Source organism: Dendrobates tinctorius, unplaced genomic scaffold, assembly GCF_039654945.1.
Source record: "Dendrobates tinctorius isolate UK_male_01 unplaced genomic scaffold, ASM3965494v1 ptg000179l, whole genome shotgun sequence".
Taxonomy (NCBI): Eukaryota; Metazoa; Chordata; class Amphibia; order Anura; family Dendrobatidae; genus Dendrobates; species Dendrobates tinctorius.
In genome coordinates, this window is record NW_027361846.1 from 4,483,449 (window position 1) to 4,501,181 (window position 17,733).

Below are 17,733 nucleotides of genomic sequence, written 5' to 3' on the forward strand. Positions count from 1 at the left end.
CCTTCCCATGTTGTTCTAGTTTAAAGCTCTCCTTACAAGTGTAGCAAGGTGACTTCCAAATACATGCTTTCCAGTCTTCGTAAGGTGCACCCCATCTCTAGCAAGTAGTCCATCGTATAAGTAGTTCACTCCGTGATCCAGAAATCCAAATCGTTGCTGACGGCACCATCGACGTAGCCAGTTGTTCACCTGCAGAATCTTATTCCACCTCCTTGTTCCATGGCCATCCACTGGGAGGATGGAAGAGAAGACCACCTGCGCTCCCAGTTCTTTCACTTTCTTGCCTAAGTCTTCAAAGTCTCTGCAGATGATTTCCAGGTCGTTTCTTGCGGTGTCATTTGTCCCCACATGTAGTAGCAGGAATGGGTAGTCATCTGTAGGTCTGAAGAGTCCTGATATCCTGTCAGACACATCTTTAATTTTTGCACCTGGAAGACAGCACATTTCTCTTGTAGTTATATCCGGTCTGCAGATAGCGGCCTCTGTTCCTCTCAGCAGGGAATCCCCCATGACCACCACTCTCCGTTTCTTCTTCACAACATTTTTCTTTCTCCATCCAGGAGGACTCTGAGGGCGTACAAGGTTGCTGTTTGTTGGCAAAGTCTTATCCTGATGTATTTCTTCATCGTTTTCCTGCGTGAGAGCCTGGTACTGGTTCCTGAGCAGTATGGGTGCTGACTGCCTCCTGATCCTCCTGCTTCTCTGGGTCACATGTCTCCATTCCTCTGTTTCTTCAGGTGCACTTCGAATTTCTTCTCTTTCTGTAACATGAAGAGATAATTCTGCTCTGTCCAAGAACTCTTCACCTTCCTTAATGATCTTCAACGTAGCTAACCTCGAGATTTTGCAACTTTTCCTCCAACAGGGACACAAGCTTGCATTTGTGGCATGTGAAGTTTGGCTTTTCCACTGGTAAATCTGTGAACATGTAGCAAGAAATGCAGCTCACCAAATGGCTCCTGGCCTCTTCCATCTTGAGATTTCTTAAAAACGATGAAAGATGAGCCAAATTTCTCGCGCCGATAGTCGCGCGGTTTTTCCGATTTCCTCTTTTCAGCTGCAACGGCCAAAACCCAGTGATCGTTGAGCTCGCGGAGACTCTTCACTTATCCCAGAAGGCACTGGGAATATGCAAATGATCTCCTCAAGACTCTTCCCCTGGTTTTCCGATTTCCTCTTTTCAGCTGCAACGGCCAAAACCCAGTGATCGTTGAGCTCGCGGAGACTCTTCACTTATCCCAGAAGGCACTGGGAATATGCAAATGATCTCCTCAAGACTCTTCCCCTGGTTTTTTCTCCTCTCTGTTTTTCTCCTCTCTGTCCCAAGACTCTCCCAATGTAGTAGCAGCGAAAGTATTGCTTACCGACTCTGATGCAGTTCGTGGTGGTTGCTCCCCGGTGGCGTCCAGATGACGTAGTGCTTGAAGGGCCTGTAGTCGGGTGACTGCTCCCACAAATTGACACTGTAACTCCCCAATATCATTCTCAAGGAGGATATCTGCAGGAAGTCCTCCCATAACTCCAATCCAACACAGTTTTTCTCCACAACCATAATCCAAACGCACAGAAGCTCGCTGTATATATTTGCTGGCACCCCCCGCCAGGACAATGGGAATTCCCGGACCCTGGTAAATTGCCTCGGGTCGAACCACACGGGGGTCAGCGATAGTCAAGAATGCCCCCGTGTCTCTAAATCCTGACACTTTATATCCATCAATAAAGACGTCCTGCAGGTGGCGTTGCCGTTGCTCTGAGTAGCTAAAGGACAGAGGCCGGAGTCCGTACACTCCAGGAGGGGTATCTATGGTGCCGTGGTCGGTGGTCCACTCTGGTGGGGGTGGTGGTAGCTCTTCCTCAGGTGTGGTGGAGTGTACAAGATGCACTGGACGAGGTGGGGCTGCGTGGGGCTCCCTCCGAATCCTGGAGGGACAGCCAGACTGCAAATGTTCAGGTTGCCCACACCCATAACACCTCCTATGATACCCCCAGGTCGTGGTCGGAACTGTTGGGCCCAGGATTGTGAGGCGTGATTGTCATCGGCTTGCGACTAGGTGGAAGGGCAGATATAATTGGAGGGTGATGGGGTGCGGGAGCAGGCCGTGGTTCATTGTCCAGAAGCCTCCTCCATTGCGGCCGGATAGTAAGGGCTTCATCGGCCAGGGCTGCAGCTCTATCCACGGTGTGCACTCCCGGACCTATTCCCGTACCTAGAATCATAGAATGGTAGAGTTGGAAGGGACCTCCTGGGCCGTCTGGTCCAACCCCCTGCTCAAAGCAGGATTCGCTAAATCATCCCAGTTAGATGTCTGTCCAGCCTCTGTTTGAAGACTTCCATTGAAGGAGAACTCACCACTTCTCGTGGCAGCCTGTTCCACTCATTGATCACTCTAACTGTCAAAAAGTTTTTTCTAATATCTAATCTGTGTCTCCTCCCATTCAGCTTCATCCCATTGCTTCTAGTCTTTCCTTGTGCAAATGAGAATAAAGTTGATCCTTCTACAATGTGACAGCCCTTTAGATATTTGTAGACAGCTATTAAGTCTCCTCTCAGTCTTCTCTTTTGCAAACTAAACATTCCCAAATCCTGCAACCTTTCCTCATAAGACAGGGTTTGCAGACCGGTCACCATTCTGGTCGCTCTTTTCTGAACTTGCTCCAGTTTGTTGATGTCTTTTTTAAAATGTGGTGCCCAAAATTGGGCAGGGCACTTGGCAACAAATTGTTCTATAAGGAACGCCTGTATAACATCTTCCACAGTAAAGGCGTTTTCTGCTTCCAGCCATCTCCGACATGCCTCGGACATCTTATGTGCATACATCCTAAACGATCCCCCCGTGGTGCATGGGAGGTCTCGGAACTTGGCCCTATATGAGTCTGGAGTGATAGCATGGTAATCCAGGATATTGTAATCCCGGTTCCGCAGTACATCAATGGTTCGGTAAGCCTCCACCATGCTACCGTTCAGGAGCCCCACTAACAAACGCATCCAGCTAGAGTGGGGCACCTCCATCACAACACACTGCTGCTCAAAGTCTTTGAAGAACCCCTCCACATCTCCAGAAGCCTCATCAAATGGCTTAAACTCTGTCCAGAGATCCGTACAGGCTCCCGGATTGTTGGGGTTACACTCCACATTGCGTTACTCCCTCTTTCAAGCTCCATTGCTTCCTGTCTCCGCTGTGCCCGGCAGGCAGCCTCCTCCTTGTACTCCTGATAGATGCCGGGGCCCCGAACCGCCATCTGTTCTTCGTACCACACCAACCACTGGCTTTTCTGGAAGGGGATCCCTGTCTCCAGTGCTCGTCCTTCAGACATCTGGGAGGAGGTGGCCGGGCTAGCGCCCACCAGTAGATCGATTACGGCCTCTTTAGTCAGTCCCTGGTAGTTCAGGCCCAGGTCTCTGGCTCTCTCCTGTAAACTGCATACAGTCCAATTTCTGTACTCACTCTGTGGGTGGTTCTCCATTGGGTTACGCTCTGTTGATCCCACTGCTGCCACCAGTTGAATCACGTATCAGGGGACAATGGAAGATTGCTGCGGTGGAGCTTGTCCTTACAACCCTACAGCTTCTCCATCCAATACAAGCGGGGAAGCCAACACCAGAACGCCGATGGACTGTCTCGACAAGAAGAACCATAGGCTCCCCAGGCTGACCTACCCCTGCCACTGTACAAGGAATTATAAATAACTGAGCAATGTGGGCTAAAGTGAGCAGGCCAGAGGTCTGTGTAGACTTCATGGCGTGCTCACTTATTATGGGGGGGGAGAGGTTGTGATGGTGTGATATGCTATGTGGATATCATTTTTTGCATATTCCTATTTTTCTATTTCAGTCATTTTCATAGTGTTTTTCTTATTACATTGTAAGTCTACAGCCTCACTGTATCTGTCTCTTGAAGACCCCCTGTAGTGCATTAATCCCTAAGGCCCTTTGTTCTCCTCTGGGAGGCCTGGAAACCAGCCCCAACTTGTTTGACTACCCCTGGACAAGGAAGGGGGTGGGGGGAAGAACAGCAGCTGGACAGGTCAGTTCCGGTGTGGACAGGATGGTGTTCAGACAGCACTTCAGAGAGAGAAGGACCCATTTTATCCTCTGGTGCTAGAGTTTTGGAATCTCGTTTCCCTGGACATTTTATCCTGATACTGGACTGCATTCTTATTCTGGACTATCTTATCCTTTGTGTGGTGGACTGAATATGGACCTTTTCGTATTTTTGCCTGAATAAAGGTCTTGGAATTGTTCACTCTTCGCTTGCTCTGTTGATTGTGTGATACCAGAGAAGGACCCGTGACAGAGAGCTCTATACTTGTATTATTACACGTCTCCTCCAGCAGGGGGAGCTCTGTACGGTATTATTACTCTTCTCCAGCAGGGGGAGCTCTATATGGGTATTATTACTCGTCTTCTCCAACAGTGGGAGTTCTATACGGGTATTATTACACATCTCCTCCAGTCGGGGGAACTCTATACGGGTATTATTACACGTCTCCTCCATTTGGGGGAGCTCTATACGGGTATTATTACACGTCTCCTCCATTTGGGGGAGCTCTATACGGGTATTATTACTCTTCTCCTCCAGCAGGGGGAGCTCCATACTTGTATTATTACTCGTCTTCTCCAGCAGGGGGAGCTCTATACGGGTATTATTACTTGTCTCCTCCAGCAGGGGGGGCTCTATACTGGCATATTACACGTCTCCTCCAGCAGGGGGAGTGCTATACTGGTATATTACACGTCTCCTCCAGCAGGGGGAGCGCTATACTGGTATATTACACCTCTCCTCCAGCAGGGGGAGCGCTATACTGGTACATTACACCTCTCCTCCAGCAGGGGGAGCGCTATACTGGTATATTACACCACTCCTCCAGCAGGGGGAGCTCTATACTGGCATATTACACCTCTCCTCCAGCAGGGGGAGCTCTATACTGGTATATTACACGTCTCCTCCAGCAGGGGGAGCGCTATACTGGTATATTACACGTCTCCTCCAGCAGGGGGAGCTCTATACTGGTATATTACACCTCTCCTCCAGCAGGGGGAGCTCTATACTGTATATTACACGTCTCCTCCAGCAGGGGAGCTGTATACTGGTATATTACACGTCTCCTCCAGCAGGGGGAGCGCTATACTGGTATATTACACCTCTCCTCCAGCAGGGGGAGCGCTTTACTGGCATATTACACGTCTCCTCCAGCAGGGAGAACGCTATACTGGTATATTACACCTCTCCTCCAGCGGGGTGGGCTCTATACTGGTATATTACTCGTCTCCTCCAGCAGGGGGAGCGCTATACTGGTATATTACACGTCTCCTCCAGCAGGGGGAGCGCTTTACTGGCATATTACACGTCTCCTCCAGCAGGGGGAGCGCTATACTGGTATATTACACGTCTCCTCCAGCAGGGGGGGGCTCTATACTGGTACATTACACGTCTCCTCCAGCAGGGGGAGCGCTATACTGGTATATTACACGTCTCCTCCAGCAGGGGGGCTCTATACTGGTATATTACACGTCTCCTCCAGCAGGGGGGGCTCTATACTGGTATATTACACCTCTCCTCCAGCAGGGGGGGCTCTATACTGGTATATTACACCTCTCCTCCAGCAGGGGGGAGCGCTATACTGGTATATTACACGTCTCCTCCAGCAGGGGGGGGCTCTATACTGGTACATTACACGTCTCCTCCAGCAGGGGGAGCGCTATACTGGTATATTACACGTCTCCTCCAGCAGGGGGGCTCTATACTGGTATATTACACGTCTCCTCCAGCAGGGGGGGCTCTATACTGGTATATTACACCTCTCCTCCAGCAGGGGGGGCTCTATACTGGTATATTACACCTCTCCTCCAGCAGGGGGGAGCGCTATACTGGTATATTACACCTCTCCTCCAGCAGGGGGGAGCGCTATACTGGTATATTACACGTCTCCTCCAGCAGGGGGAGCTCTATACTGGTATATTACAAATCGCCTCCAGCAGAGGGAGCGCTATACTGGTATATTACACGTCTCCTCCAGCAGGGAGAGCTCTATACTGGTATATTACACCTCTCCTCCAGCAGGGGGAGCTCTATACTGGTATATTACACATCTCCTCCAGCAGGGGGAGTGCTATACTGGTATATTACACGTCTCCTCCAGCAGGGGGAGCTCTATACTGGTATATTACACGTCTCCTCCAGCAGGGGGAGCTCTATACTGGTATATTACACGTCTCCTCCAGCAGGAGGGGCTCTCCATACAATGTAGTGCATGCTTCCTCCAGGAGGTGGCGCTGCAGTCGCACGTCCTGACGTCACGCAGGCTCCCGCGCTGCTGTGACGATGCGGCTCCTCTCCCCGCTCCTCCGCCCGTGGCTCCGCCGTGTCAGCAGCGCCTGTTTCCCGCTCGCCGAGGTCCGGGGTCTTCTCCGGCTCCGGGGTCCGAATATCGAGAGTTTTCTGCAGGGATTGATGACAAATGACGCGGAGAGACTGAGGCACGGCGCCGTGTACGCGCACCTGCTGAACGTCCAAGGGAGGAGCCTATACGACGTGCTTGTGTACCGGTACGTGCTGACGTCAGTGCGGGCACGCAGGCCGCAGCCGCCATCATTTCTCCTGGCAGCTCACCGCATTGCTGTGTGGGCAGACGTTAGTCGCTCCGATCACAGGGGGACTACAATTCCCAGCACAGCTGAGGTTTGTGACATCGGAGCCTAATCACAGCGATGTTCCCCACAGGATCCAATCACATCGCAGCTTCTATCTTTCTGGGTTATTTCACAATGAAAGCTGTTTCCTGATTGGTCGCTGGGAGCTGCTCACCTTCCAGAAGGGCTCAGTGTTATTGTCACATACCGGCGAGCACACGAACTCCAGGACAAGGGACGCGTCGTAAGTACCGGCGACGTCAGCGCCACGTTTCGGTAACTGAAGCGTGAATCTGCATAAAGCCATAAAATATAAAGCGTCAGTGTATAAAATACAAAGGGAGAACAATAATGCAGGGGATGTGCAGACACCGCTCTATATGTGGGGCCCCCGATATACAGGAGACGCCGGAGGCTGTGCAGTGTATGCAGCGTGGAGTGTAAGGAGAGCAGCGCCGTCCACCTCCTGCATCCAACGCTGCATACACTGCACAGCCTCCGGCGTCTCCTGTATATCGGGGGCCCCACATATAGAGCGGTGTCTGCACATCCCCTGCATTATTGTTCTCCCTTTGTATTTTATACACTGACGCTTTATATTTTATGGCTTTATGCAGATTTACGCTTCAGTTACCGAAACGTGACGCTGACGTCGCCGGTACTCATCACGGCTCTTATTTTCTTTTTTTCCCTTTTTCCAAGAGGGCGGGGTCTTTCTTCCATGTCTTTCTTCCGTGTATTCCGTCTTCCGTGTCTTTCTTCCGTGTCTTTTCTCTTCCGTGTCTTTTCTCTTCCGTGTCTTTTCTCTTCCGTGTCTTTTCTCTTCCGTGTCTTTTCTCTTTCGTGTCTTTTCTCTTTCGTGTCTTTTCTCTTTCGTGTCTTTTCTCTTTCGTGTCTTTTCTCTTTCGTGTCTTTCGTCTTCCGTGTCTTCCGTGTCTTTTGTCTTCCGTGTCTTTAAATGTGACCAGTGAGGGAGGAGTGACTGCGGGGGCGGGGCTGATGTGTTTTACCTCTTTTCTGTGTTGTACAGGTGGAGCGCTCCTCAGTGCTGCTGTACCTCCTCTTTTCTGTGTTGTACAGGTGGAGCGCTCCTCAGTGCTGCTTTACCTCCTCTTTTCTGTGTTGTACAGGTGGAGCGCTCCTCGGTGCTGCTTTACCTCCTCTTTTCTGTGTTGTACAGGTGGAGCGCTCCTCAGTGCTACTGTACCTCTTTTCTGTGTTGTACAGGTGGAGCGCTCCTCGGTGCTGCTGTACCTCCTCTTTTCTGTGTTGTACAGGTGGAGCGCTCCTCAGTGCTGCTGTACCTCTTTTCTGTGTTGTACAGGTGGAGCGTTCCTCGGTGCTGCTGTACCTTCTCTTTTCTGTGTTGTACAGGTGGAGCGTTCCTCAGTGCTGCTGTACCTCTTTTCTGTGTTGTACAGGTGGAGCGCTCCTCAGTGCTGCTGTACCTTTTTTCTGTGTTGTACAGGTGGAGCGTTCCTCTGTGCTGCTGTACCTCTTTTCTGTGTTATACAGGTGGAGCGCTCCTCGGTGCTGCTTTACCTCCTCTTTTCTGTGTTGTACAGGTGGAGCGTTCCTCGGTGCTGCTTTACCTCCTCTTTTCTGTGTTGTACAGGTGGAGCGTTCCTCGGTGCTGCTTTACCTCCTCTTTTCTGTGTTGTACAGGTGGAGCGCTCCTCAGTGCTACTGTACCTCTTTTCTGTGTTGTACAGGTGGAGCGCTCCTCGGTGCTGCTGTACCTCCTCTTTTCTGTGTTGTACAGGTGGAGCGCTCCTCAGTGCTGCTGTACCTCTTTTCTGTGTTGTACAGGTGGAGCGCTCCTCAGTGCTGCTGTACCTTTTTTCTGTGTTGTACAGGTGGAGCGTTCCTCTGTGCTGCTGTACCTCTTTTCTGTGTTGTACAGGTGGAGCGCTCCTCGGTGCTGCTTTACCTCCTCTTTTCTGTGTTGTACAGGTGGAGCGCTCCTCGGTGCTGCTGTACCTTCTCTTTTCTGTGTTGTACAGGTGGAGCGTTCCTCAGTGCTGCTGTACCTCTTTTCTGTGTTGTACAGGTGGAGCGCTCCTCAGTGCTGCTGTACCTTTTTTCTGTGTTGTACAGGTGGAGCGTTCCTCTGTGCTGCTGTACCTCTTTTCTGTGTTGTACAGGTGGAGCGCTCCTCGGTGCTGCTTTACCTCCTCTTTTCTGTGTTGTACAGGTGGAGCGCTCCACAGTGCTGCTGTACCTCTTTTCTGTGTTGTACAGGTGGAGCGCTCCTCAGTGCTGCTGTACCTTTTTTCTGTGTTGTACAGGTGGAGCGTTCCTCAGTGCTGCTGTACCTTTTTTCTGTGTTGTACAGGTGGAGCGTTCCTCAGTGATGCTGTACCTCTTTTCTGTGTTGTACAGGTGGAGCATTCCTCGCTGCTGCTGTACCTCTTTTCTGTGTTGTACAGGTGGAGCGCTCCTCGGTGCTGCTTTACCTCCTATTTTCTGTGTTGTACAGGTGGAGCGCTCCTCAGTGCTGCTGTACCTCCTCTTTTCTGTGTTGTACAGGTGGAGCGCTCCTCGGTGCTGCTGTACCTCTTTTCTGTGTTGTACAGGTGGAGCGCTCCTCGGTGCTGCTTTAGCTCCTCTTTTCTGTGTGGTACAGGTGGAACGTTCCTCAGTGCTGCTGTACCTCTTTTCTGTGTTGTACAGGTGGAGTGTTCCTCAGTGCTGCTGTACCTCTTTTCTGTGTTGTACAGGTGGAGCGTTCCTCGGTGCTGCTTTACCTCCTCTTTTCTGTGTTGTACAGGTGGAGCGCTCCTCAGTGCTGCTTTACCTCCTATTTTCTGTGTTGTACAGGTGGAGCGCTCCTCAGTGCTGCTGTACCTCCTCTTTTCTGTGTTGTACAGGTGGAGCGCTCCTCGGTGCTGCTGTACCTCTTTTCTGTGTTGTACAGGTGGAGCGCTCCTCGGTGCTGCTTTAGCTCCTCTTTTCTGTGTGGTACAGGTGGAACGTTCCTCAGTGCTGCTGTACCTCTTTTCTGTGTTGTACAGGTGGAGTGTTCCTCAGTGCTGCTGTACCTCTTTTCTGTGTTGTACAGGTGGAGCGTTCCTCGGTGCTGCTGTACCTTCTCTTTTCTGTGTTGTACAGGTGGAGCGTTCCTCAGTGCTGCTGTACCTTCTCTTTTCTGTGTTGTACAGGTGGAGCGCTCCTCGGTGCTGCTGTACCTCTTTTCTGTGTTGTACAGGTGGAGCGTTCCTCGGTGCTGCTGTACCTCTTTTCTGTGTTGTACAGGTGGAGCGTTCCTCAGTGCTGCTGTACCTCTTTTCTGTGTTGTACAGGTGGAGCGTTCCTCGGTGCTGCTGTACCTCTTTTCTGTGTTGTACAGGTGGAGCGTTCCTCGGTGCTGCTGTACCTCCTCTTTTCTGTGTTGTACAGGTGGAGCGTTCCTCAGTGCTGCTGTGCCTCTTTTCTGTGTTGTACAGGTGGAGCGTTCCTCGGTGCTGCTGTACCTCTTTTCTGTGTTGTACAGGTGGAGCGCTCCTCAGTGCTGCTGTACCTCTTTCTGTGTTGTACAGGTGGAGCGCTCCTCAGTGCTGCTGTACCTCTTTTCTGTGTTGTACAGGTGGAGCGCTCCTCAGTGCTGCTGTACCTTTTTTCTGTGTTGTACAGGTGGAGCGCTCCTCAGTGCTGCTGTACCTTTTTTCTGTGTTGTACAGGTGGAGCGTTCCTCAGTGCTGCTGTACCTTTTTTCTGTGTTGTACAGGTGGAGCGTTCCTCAGTGATGCTGTACCTCTTTTCTGTGTTGTACAGGTGGAGCATTCCTCGCTGCTGCTGTACCTCTTTTCTGTGTTGTACAGGTGGAGCGCTCCTCGGTGCTGCTTTACCTCCTATTTTCTGTGTTGTACAGGTGGAGCGCTCCTCAGTGCTGCTGTACCTCCTCTTTTCTGTGTTGTACAGGTGGAGCGCTCCTCGGTGCTGCTGTACCTCTTTTCTGTGTTGTACAGGTGGAGCGCTCCTCGGTGCTGCTTTAGCTCCTCTTTTCTGTGTGGTACAGGTGGAACGTTCCTCAGTGCTGCTGTACCTCTTTTCTGTGTTGTACAGGTGGAGTGTTCCTCAGTGCTGCTGTACCTCTTTTCTGTGTTGTACAGGTGGAGCGTTCCTCGGTGCTGCTTTACCTCCTCTTTTCTGTGTTGTACAGGTGGAGCGCTCCTCAGTGCTGCTTTACCTCCTATTTTCTGTGTTGTACAGGTGGAGCGCTCCTCAGTGCTGCTGTACCTCCTCTTTTCTGTGTTGTACAGGTGGAGCGCTCCTCGGTGCTGCTGTACCTCTTTTCTGTGTTGTACAGGTGGAGCGCTCCTCGGTGCTGCTTTAGCTCCTCTTTTCTGTGTGGTACAGGTGGAACGTTCCTCAGTGCTGCTGTACCTCTTTTCTGTGTTGTACAGGTGGAGTGTTCCTCAGTGCTGCTGTACCTCTTTTCTGTGTTGTACAGGTGGAGCGTTCCTCGGTGCTGCTGTACCTTCTCTTTTCTGTGTTGTACAGGTGGAGCGTTCCTCAGTGCTGCTGTACCTTCTCTTTTCTGTGTTGTACAGGTGGAGCGCTCCTCGGTGCTGCTGTACCTCTTTTCTGTGTTGTACAGGTGGAGCGTTCCTCGGTGCTGCTGTACCTCTTTTCTGTGTTGTACAGGTGGAGCGTTCCTCAGTGCTGCTGTACCTCTTTTCTGTGTTGTACAGGTGGAGCGTTCCTCGGTGCTGCTGTACCTCTTTTCTGTGTTGTACAGGTGGAGCGTTCCTCGGTGCTGCTGTACCTCCTCTTTTCTGTGTTGTACAGGTGGAGCGTTCCTCAGTGCTGCTGTGCCTCTTTTCTGTGTTGTACAGGTGGAGCGTTCCTCGGTGCTGCTGTACCTCTTTTCTGTGTTGTACAGGTGGAGCGCTCCTCAGTGCTGCTGTACCTCTTTCTGTGTTGTACAGGTGGAGCGCTCCTCAGTGCTGCTGTACCTCTTTTCTGTGTTGTACAGGTGGAGCGCTCCTCAGTGCTGCTTTACCTCCTATTTTCTGTGTTGTACAGGTGGAGCGCTCCTCGGTGCTGCTTTACCTCCTCTTTTCTGTGTTGTACAGGTGGAGCGTTCCTCAGTGCTGCTGTACCTCTTTTCTGTGTTGTACAGGTGGAGCGCTCCTCGGTGCTGCTTTACCTCCTCTTTTCTGTGTTGTACAGGTGGAGCGCTCCTCGGTGCTGCTTTACCTCCTCTTTTCTGTGTTGTACAGGTGGAGCGCTCCTCGGTGCTGCTGTACCTCTTTTCTGTGTTGTACAGGTGGAGCGTTCCTCGGTGCTGCCGGACCTCTTTTCTGTGTTGTACAGGTGGAGCGTTCCTCGGTGCTGCTGTACCTCCTCTTTTCTGTGTTGTACAGGTGGAGCGTTCCTCAGTGCTGCTGTGCCTCTTTTCTGTGTTGTACAGGTGGAGCGTTCCTCGGTGCTGCTGTACCTCTTTTCTGTGTTGTACAGGTGGAGCGCTCCTCAGTGCTGCTGTACCTCTTTCTGTGTTGTACAGGTGGAGCGCTCCTCAGTGCTGCTGTACCTCTTTTCTGTGTTGTACAGGTGGAGCGCTCCTCAGTGCTGCTTTACCTCCTATTTTCTGTGTTGTACAGGTGGAGCGCTCCTCGGTGCTGCTTTACCTCCTCTTTTCTGTGTTGTACAGGTGGAGCGTTCCTCAGTGCTGCTGTACCTCTTTTCTGTGTTGTACAGGTGGAGCGCTCCTCGGTGCTGCTTTACCTCCTCTTTTCTGTGTTGTACAGGTGGAGCGCTCCTCGGTGCTGCTTTACCTCCTCTTTTCTGTGTTGTACAGGTGGAGCGCTCCTCGGTGCTGCTGTACCTCTTTTCTGTGTTGTACAGGTGGAGCGCTCCTCGGTGCTGCTTTACCTCCTCTTTTCTGTGTTGTACAGGTGGAGCGTTCCTCGGTGCTGCTGTACCTTCTCTTTTCTGTGTTGTACAGGTGGAGCGCTCCTCAGTGCTGCTGTACCTCTTTTCTGTGTTGTACAGGTGGAGCGCTCCTCGGTGCTGCTTTACCTCCTCTTTTCTGTGTTGTACAGGTGGAGCGTTCCTCGGTGCTGCTGTACCTTCTCTTTTCTGTGTTGTACAGGTGGAGCGCTCCTCAGTGCTGCTGTACCTCTTTTCTGTGTTGTACAGGTGGAGCGTTCCTCGGTGCTGCTGTACCTTCTCTTTTCTGTGTTGTACAGGTGGAGCGTTCCTCAGTGCTGCTGTACCTTCTCTTTTCTGTGTTGTACAGGTGGAGCGTTCCTCAGTGCTGCTTTACCTCTTTTCTGTGTTGTACAGGTGGAGCGCTCCTCGGTGCCCCTCTCACTCTCGGCTGTGTCTTGCAGGGTCCCGGGGCCACAAGACGGCTCACAGGACCTCCTCTTGGAGTGCGACGTGGCAGCGGTGGACTCCATTCGTCAGCATCTGCAGGTTTACAACTTCCGGCAGAGGGTGGATGTGCGGCCGTGCCCCGAGCTGTCCGTCTGGGCCCTGATCCAGGAGAAGCAGGACCCTCCAGTGGGCGCGCTGCCCATGCCGGACCCCCTATGTGTGCCGGACCCGAGGTGCCCGGAGATGGGCTGCAGGATGGTGGCACAGACCGGGCAGAATGTCAGGGACCTGCTGCCAGGAGCCGAGCTGGGGACCGTCCAGGACTACAGGCGGCACCGATACCGGCACGGTGCGAACCCACCGACCGTGTCCACCCTCTGCGTCCGCTGAGCCCAACTCCTATTCTGCTGTTACATCGTGTCTTATGCTCCAGTCACCTCTAGAGCTGCACTCACTATTCTGCTGTCACATCATGTCTTATGCTCCAGTCACCTCCAGAGCTGCACTCACTATTCTGCTGTTACATCGTGTCTTATGCTCCAGTCACCTCTAGAGCTGCACTCACTATTCTGCTGTCACATCATGTCTTATGCTCCAGTCACCTCCAGAGCTGAGATGATGCAACAGCAGAATAGTGACTGCAGCTCTGGAAGTGACTGGAGGATAAGACATGATGTAACAGCAGAATAGTGACCGCAGCTCTGGAGGATAAGACACGATATAACAGCAGAATAGTGACTGCAGCTCTGGAGGTGACCGGAGGATAAGACACGATATAACAGCAGAATAGTGAGTGCAGCTCTGGAGGTGACTGGAGGATGAGACACGATGTAACAGCAAAATAGTGAGTGCAGCTCTGGAAGTGACTGGAGGATAAGACACGATATAACAGCAGAATAGTGACCGCAGCTCTGGAGGTGACTGGAGGATGAGACACGATGTAACAGCAGAATAGTGACCGCAGCTCTGGAGGTGACTGGAGGATAAGACATGATGTAACAGCAGAATAGTGAGTGCAGCTCTGGAAGTGACTGGAGGATAAGACATGTAACAGCAGAATAGTGACCGCAGCTCTGGAGGGTGACACAGCACTAGCAGTGACGAGATCATTGGGGCGTTCTTGGCCGTCTCTTCGGGTTGCGCTGTGGTCACGTGATGGCTTCTCTCTTCCAGGGCTCCCGGAGGGCGTGCAGGACCTTCCTCCGGGCGTGGCGTTACCGCTGGAGTCCAACCTCGCCTACATGAATGGAATCAGCTTCTCTAAGGGCTGCTACGTGGGTCAGGAGCTGACAGCGCGGACTCATCACACCGGCGTCATCCGGAAGCGTCTGGTGCCCGTGTGTCTTTCTTCTCCGCGATCGGCTGAATGTGAGGGGTCAGACCTCACCACGATGTCAGGAAAGTCTGCGGGCAAGTACCGGGCTGGCGAGGAGGACCTGGGGCTGGCCCTACTTAGACTCGCCCATGTGGGGGAGGAGCTTCAGATGACAGCAGGAGGCGGAGCACCAGTCAGGGTGACGGCGTCTGTGCCAGGATGGTGGCCGTGTCCTGGGGACGGCGTCTAAGCAGGAGGCATCCCACAGTACAAAGGATTCTGAATGTCATCTACACTGACACCTTGTGACAATACGTCAGCCACGGGCGCAGATCGCCTCCATCTATATGTAAATAATAAATGCCGCCATCCACTGACAGCATCAGAGGTCCAACATCATGAGGGAGCGATCGCTGGCGACATCACTGAGGGGCGGGGCCTGATACTGAGGTCGAAAGATGAGGTCATAGGTGGTGACATCACTGAGGGGCGGGGCCTGATACTGAGGTCTAATGATGAGGTCATAGGTGGTGACATCAATGAGGTGTGGGGTGGGGCCTGATACTGAGGTCTAATGATGAGGTCATAGGCGGTGACATCACTGAGGTGTGGGGCGGGGCCTGATACTGAGGTCGAAAGATGAGGTCATAGGCGGTGACATCACTGAGGGGTGGGGCCTGATACTGAGGTCTAATGATGAGGTCATAGGTGGTGACATCACTGAGGTGTGGGGCCTGATACTGTGGGGTTTAATGATGAGGTCATAGGCGGTGACATCACTGAGGTGTGGGGCGGGGCCTGATACTGAGGTCTAATGATGAGGTCATAGGCGGTGACATCACTGAGGTGTGGGGCGGGGCCTGATACTGATGTCTAATGATGAGGTCATAGGCGGTGACATCAATGAGGTGTGGGGCGGGGCCTGATACTGTGGGGTTTAATGATGAGGTCATAGGTGGTGACATCACTGAGGTGTGGGGCGGGGCCTGATACTGTGGGGTTTAATGATGAGGTCATAGGTGGTGACATCACTGAGGTGTGGGGCGGGGCCTGATACTGAGGTCTAATGATGAGGTCATAGGCGGTGACATCAATGAGGTGTGGGGTGGGGCCTGATACTGTGAGGTCTAATGATGAGGTCATATGTGGTGTCAGGACTTTCTTAATCCCACAAATCCCTGATCTCAGAGGGCGGGAAGGTCAGGAACCCACCCAGTGATCTCTGGAGCGCTCAGCACTCTGCTGCCTCCTATCGTCCGGACAATTACGGTAGACGTTTGGCCGACGAACAACGGTGAAGGCCGCAGCCTGTTCACACCACTAGGCCGCCTATCGGAAACCTAACAGTGAGCATACGGCGTATACACCTCCGGATCCCAACACACGGAATATGTGCACACACCCCGGTACGGTCACAGCCAACTCTGACAACCCCAGACTATTCGGTCGATTAGACACCGTACGGTAGCTCATGGCTTTGAGGTGCGGTTTACAGAACAGAAGGAACAGAACTATTAAATGTTATATTTAATCCAAAGGGAGGCAGGGTTCATGAAAAATATACAAAAGATTTTACAAGGGGACAAAACAATACAGCATAAACCGTTACATAAAATACAAGGGATTATCAGGAGAACTGACTCCACCGATCACAGAGACGATCTAGTGTAGATGGAGAGCGCTCCGATAATCCGTCAATAACGGGGCCCCTACATACAGGACATGTAACCCTCTGTACGAACACTGATGATAATGGGGATCGATCTTTCATCAGACCCCCCGAGTCCCCCCCCCAACCGGTGATGACCTCACAAGATCCCGGTTGTGGGCCGGACTCGACCCTTCATGATTTTAGGAAATCCCAACTTGTGCAATTACTCCTCATAGAGCGATCACAGAGGGTCGAGACTGATGTCACCAGTTGTATCGGGATTTTATCAACGCTTAGAGACCAAACATGGCCGAGATGCTGGCGGGTATATGGCCCCTATGGATTTGGGGCCTTCTGGGTTATAATTATGAGAAAATACATATCTGTTTCCTTGGTTAACCCCGATGCCTCCAATGTACGTCTCATTAATGTCGGATGGATAGACATTCCAATATTCTGTCTTTTCTCCAGGAGACACACTGTTGTATTGTAACTGCAGGGACCATGGCTATTTGTACAGGGGGCGAGATCTTCCCTTAATCAGCTCCAAACCTCATCGCCTTTTCCTGTCTATCTGGACAATAGATGTCCTCTGCCGTCACCTCGCATGTAAGGGTACTGTCACACTTAGCGATGCACCAGCAATCTCGACCACGATACGACCCGGTCAGGATCGCTGGTGCATCGCTAAATGGTCGCTAGTGAGCTGCCACACAGGAAGATCTCGCCAGCGACATCGCAGCGGTCGGCGGTTGTTACTTACCTGTCAGACGCAGCGATGAAGACGTCCTCGCGCCCACGCGTCACTCGATGGCGCCAGCAGGAAGCGGCCGACGAGAAACGGTCCAGGACGTTCTCGCACGATCAGCAATAACCAGCAGGGGAGCCAGTCGGAGGTAAGTATCACACATAGCGATATCGCTAGCAATATCACTGCTGCTTCACAAAATCGGTGACGCTTTAGGGATATTGCTATGTGTGACGGGGCCTTTAGTTAAGCTGCTTCACATCTCTGTACACTGCATTTTACATAAAGGCAGCATGGAGTGCTCGCTTCACAGGACAAAAGATAGAGAAAAGATAAAAGAGTGGGGGGACATGAGGGACCTCAAGGATTTTTAATATTTTCTATGACAACCAGAAATTCAGGGGTGCCGAGGTTATCGGGGCTGCCCCCCAACAATGGGCCGCTCCCCCTCCCACTGATGAGCGCACCACTGTATCGTGGCCTGACTGTATGCCCGCCATCAGGCCACCCTTACCGCTTCCTGTAGCTTTGGCTTGGCCTTTTTCTTCTGGCCCCCAGGTGCCTCTGGTAAATCGTCACCAAGATGGAAGTTCTGAAGGCACACTGGGGACTCCAGGAGCTTGATCTCCGCCATTAGTGCCCTTCCCTGGCCGCTGTTGTCACTTTCCTCCCCAGAGCCAGCAGAACCGTGACCAGATGCCAATGTCGCCTGTCCAGCAGAGAGCTCGCTGCACGTGGCCTGCGGGTGACTGCAGGCTGTCAGGTGGGGCTTTCTGCTGGTCATCATCATCATCCACCTGGCTCTCAGACTGCAGCCCCATCTGCCTTTCCTCTCTGGTGTCAGCCATATCTCTAAATCTGTCTTCATTTAGCAGTTTTTCTTTAAATGATCCAGTTTTTCTCTGATTAAGGCTTTCTAGACCTCCAGCTCATTAACTTCATGTTTAGGACTCTTTACCGCCACCTGGAGTTGGGTCTTCCTGGGTCTGGAGGAACCTGCAGCTTTGACGCTTGTGGTCGGAGCCTTCTGATGGTCTTACCTCTTCATACTGACGGAGGTGGCT

At 52.1% G+C, this 17,733-nt stretch overlaps 1 protein-coding gene and 1 long non-coding RNA gene across 2 annotated transcripts in view; one reads left to right on the forward strand and one right to left on the reverse strand.

The window, feature by feature from the left end:
* The window catches only part of LOC141054873 (uncharacterized), a 50,563-nt gene that overhangs the window by 17,424 nt on the left and 15,406 nt on the right, over positions 1 to 17,733 (reverse strand). The window lies entirely within an intron of this gene.
* Positions 6,238 to 14,649, forward strand: IBA57 (iron-sulfur cluster assembly factor IBA57). Its single transcript, XM_073551757.1, has 3 exons — positions 6,238 to 6,547; positions 12,970 to 13,304; positions 14,129 to 14,649. Exons 1-3 carry the CDS (start codon positions 6,324 to 6,326, stop codon positions 14,518 to 14,520), a joined length of 951 nt encoding a protein of 316 aa, XP_073407858.1. The 5' UTR covers positions 6,238 to 6,323; the 3' UTR covers positions 14,521 to 14,649.

Bases quoted from the DNA above. Each gene is read 5' to 3' on its own strand.
- IBA57 (XM_073551757.1), top strand. From the start codon at position 6,324: ATGCGGCTCCTCTCCCCGCTCCTCCGCCCGTGGCTCCGCCGTGTCAGC. The intron at 6,548-12,969 runs GTACGTGCTGAC...TGTGTCTTGCAG, and splicing joins TACGACGTGCTTGTGTACCG to GGTCCCGGGGCCACAAGACG. The intron at 13,305-14,128 runs GTGCGAACCCAC...TCTCTCTTCCAG, and splicing joins GCGGCACCGATACCGGCACG to GGCTCCCGGAGGGCGTGCAG.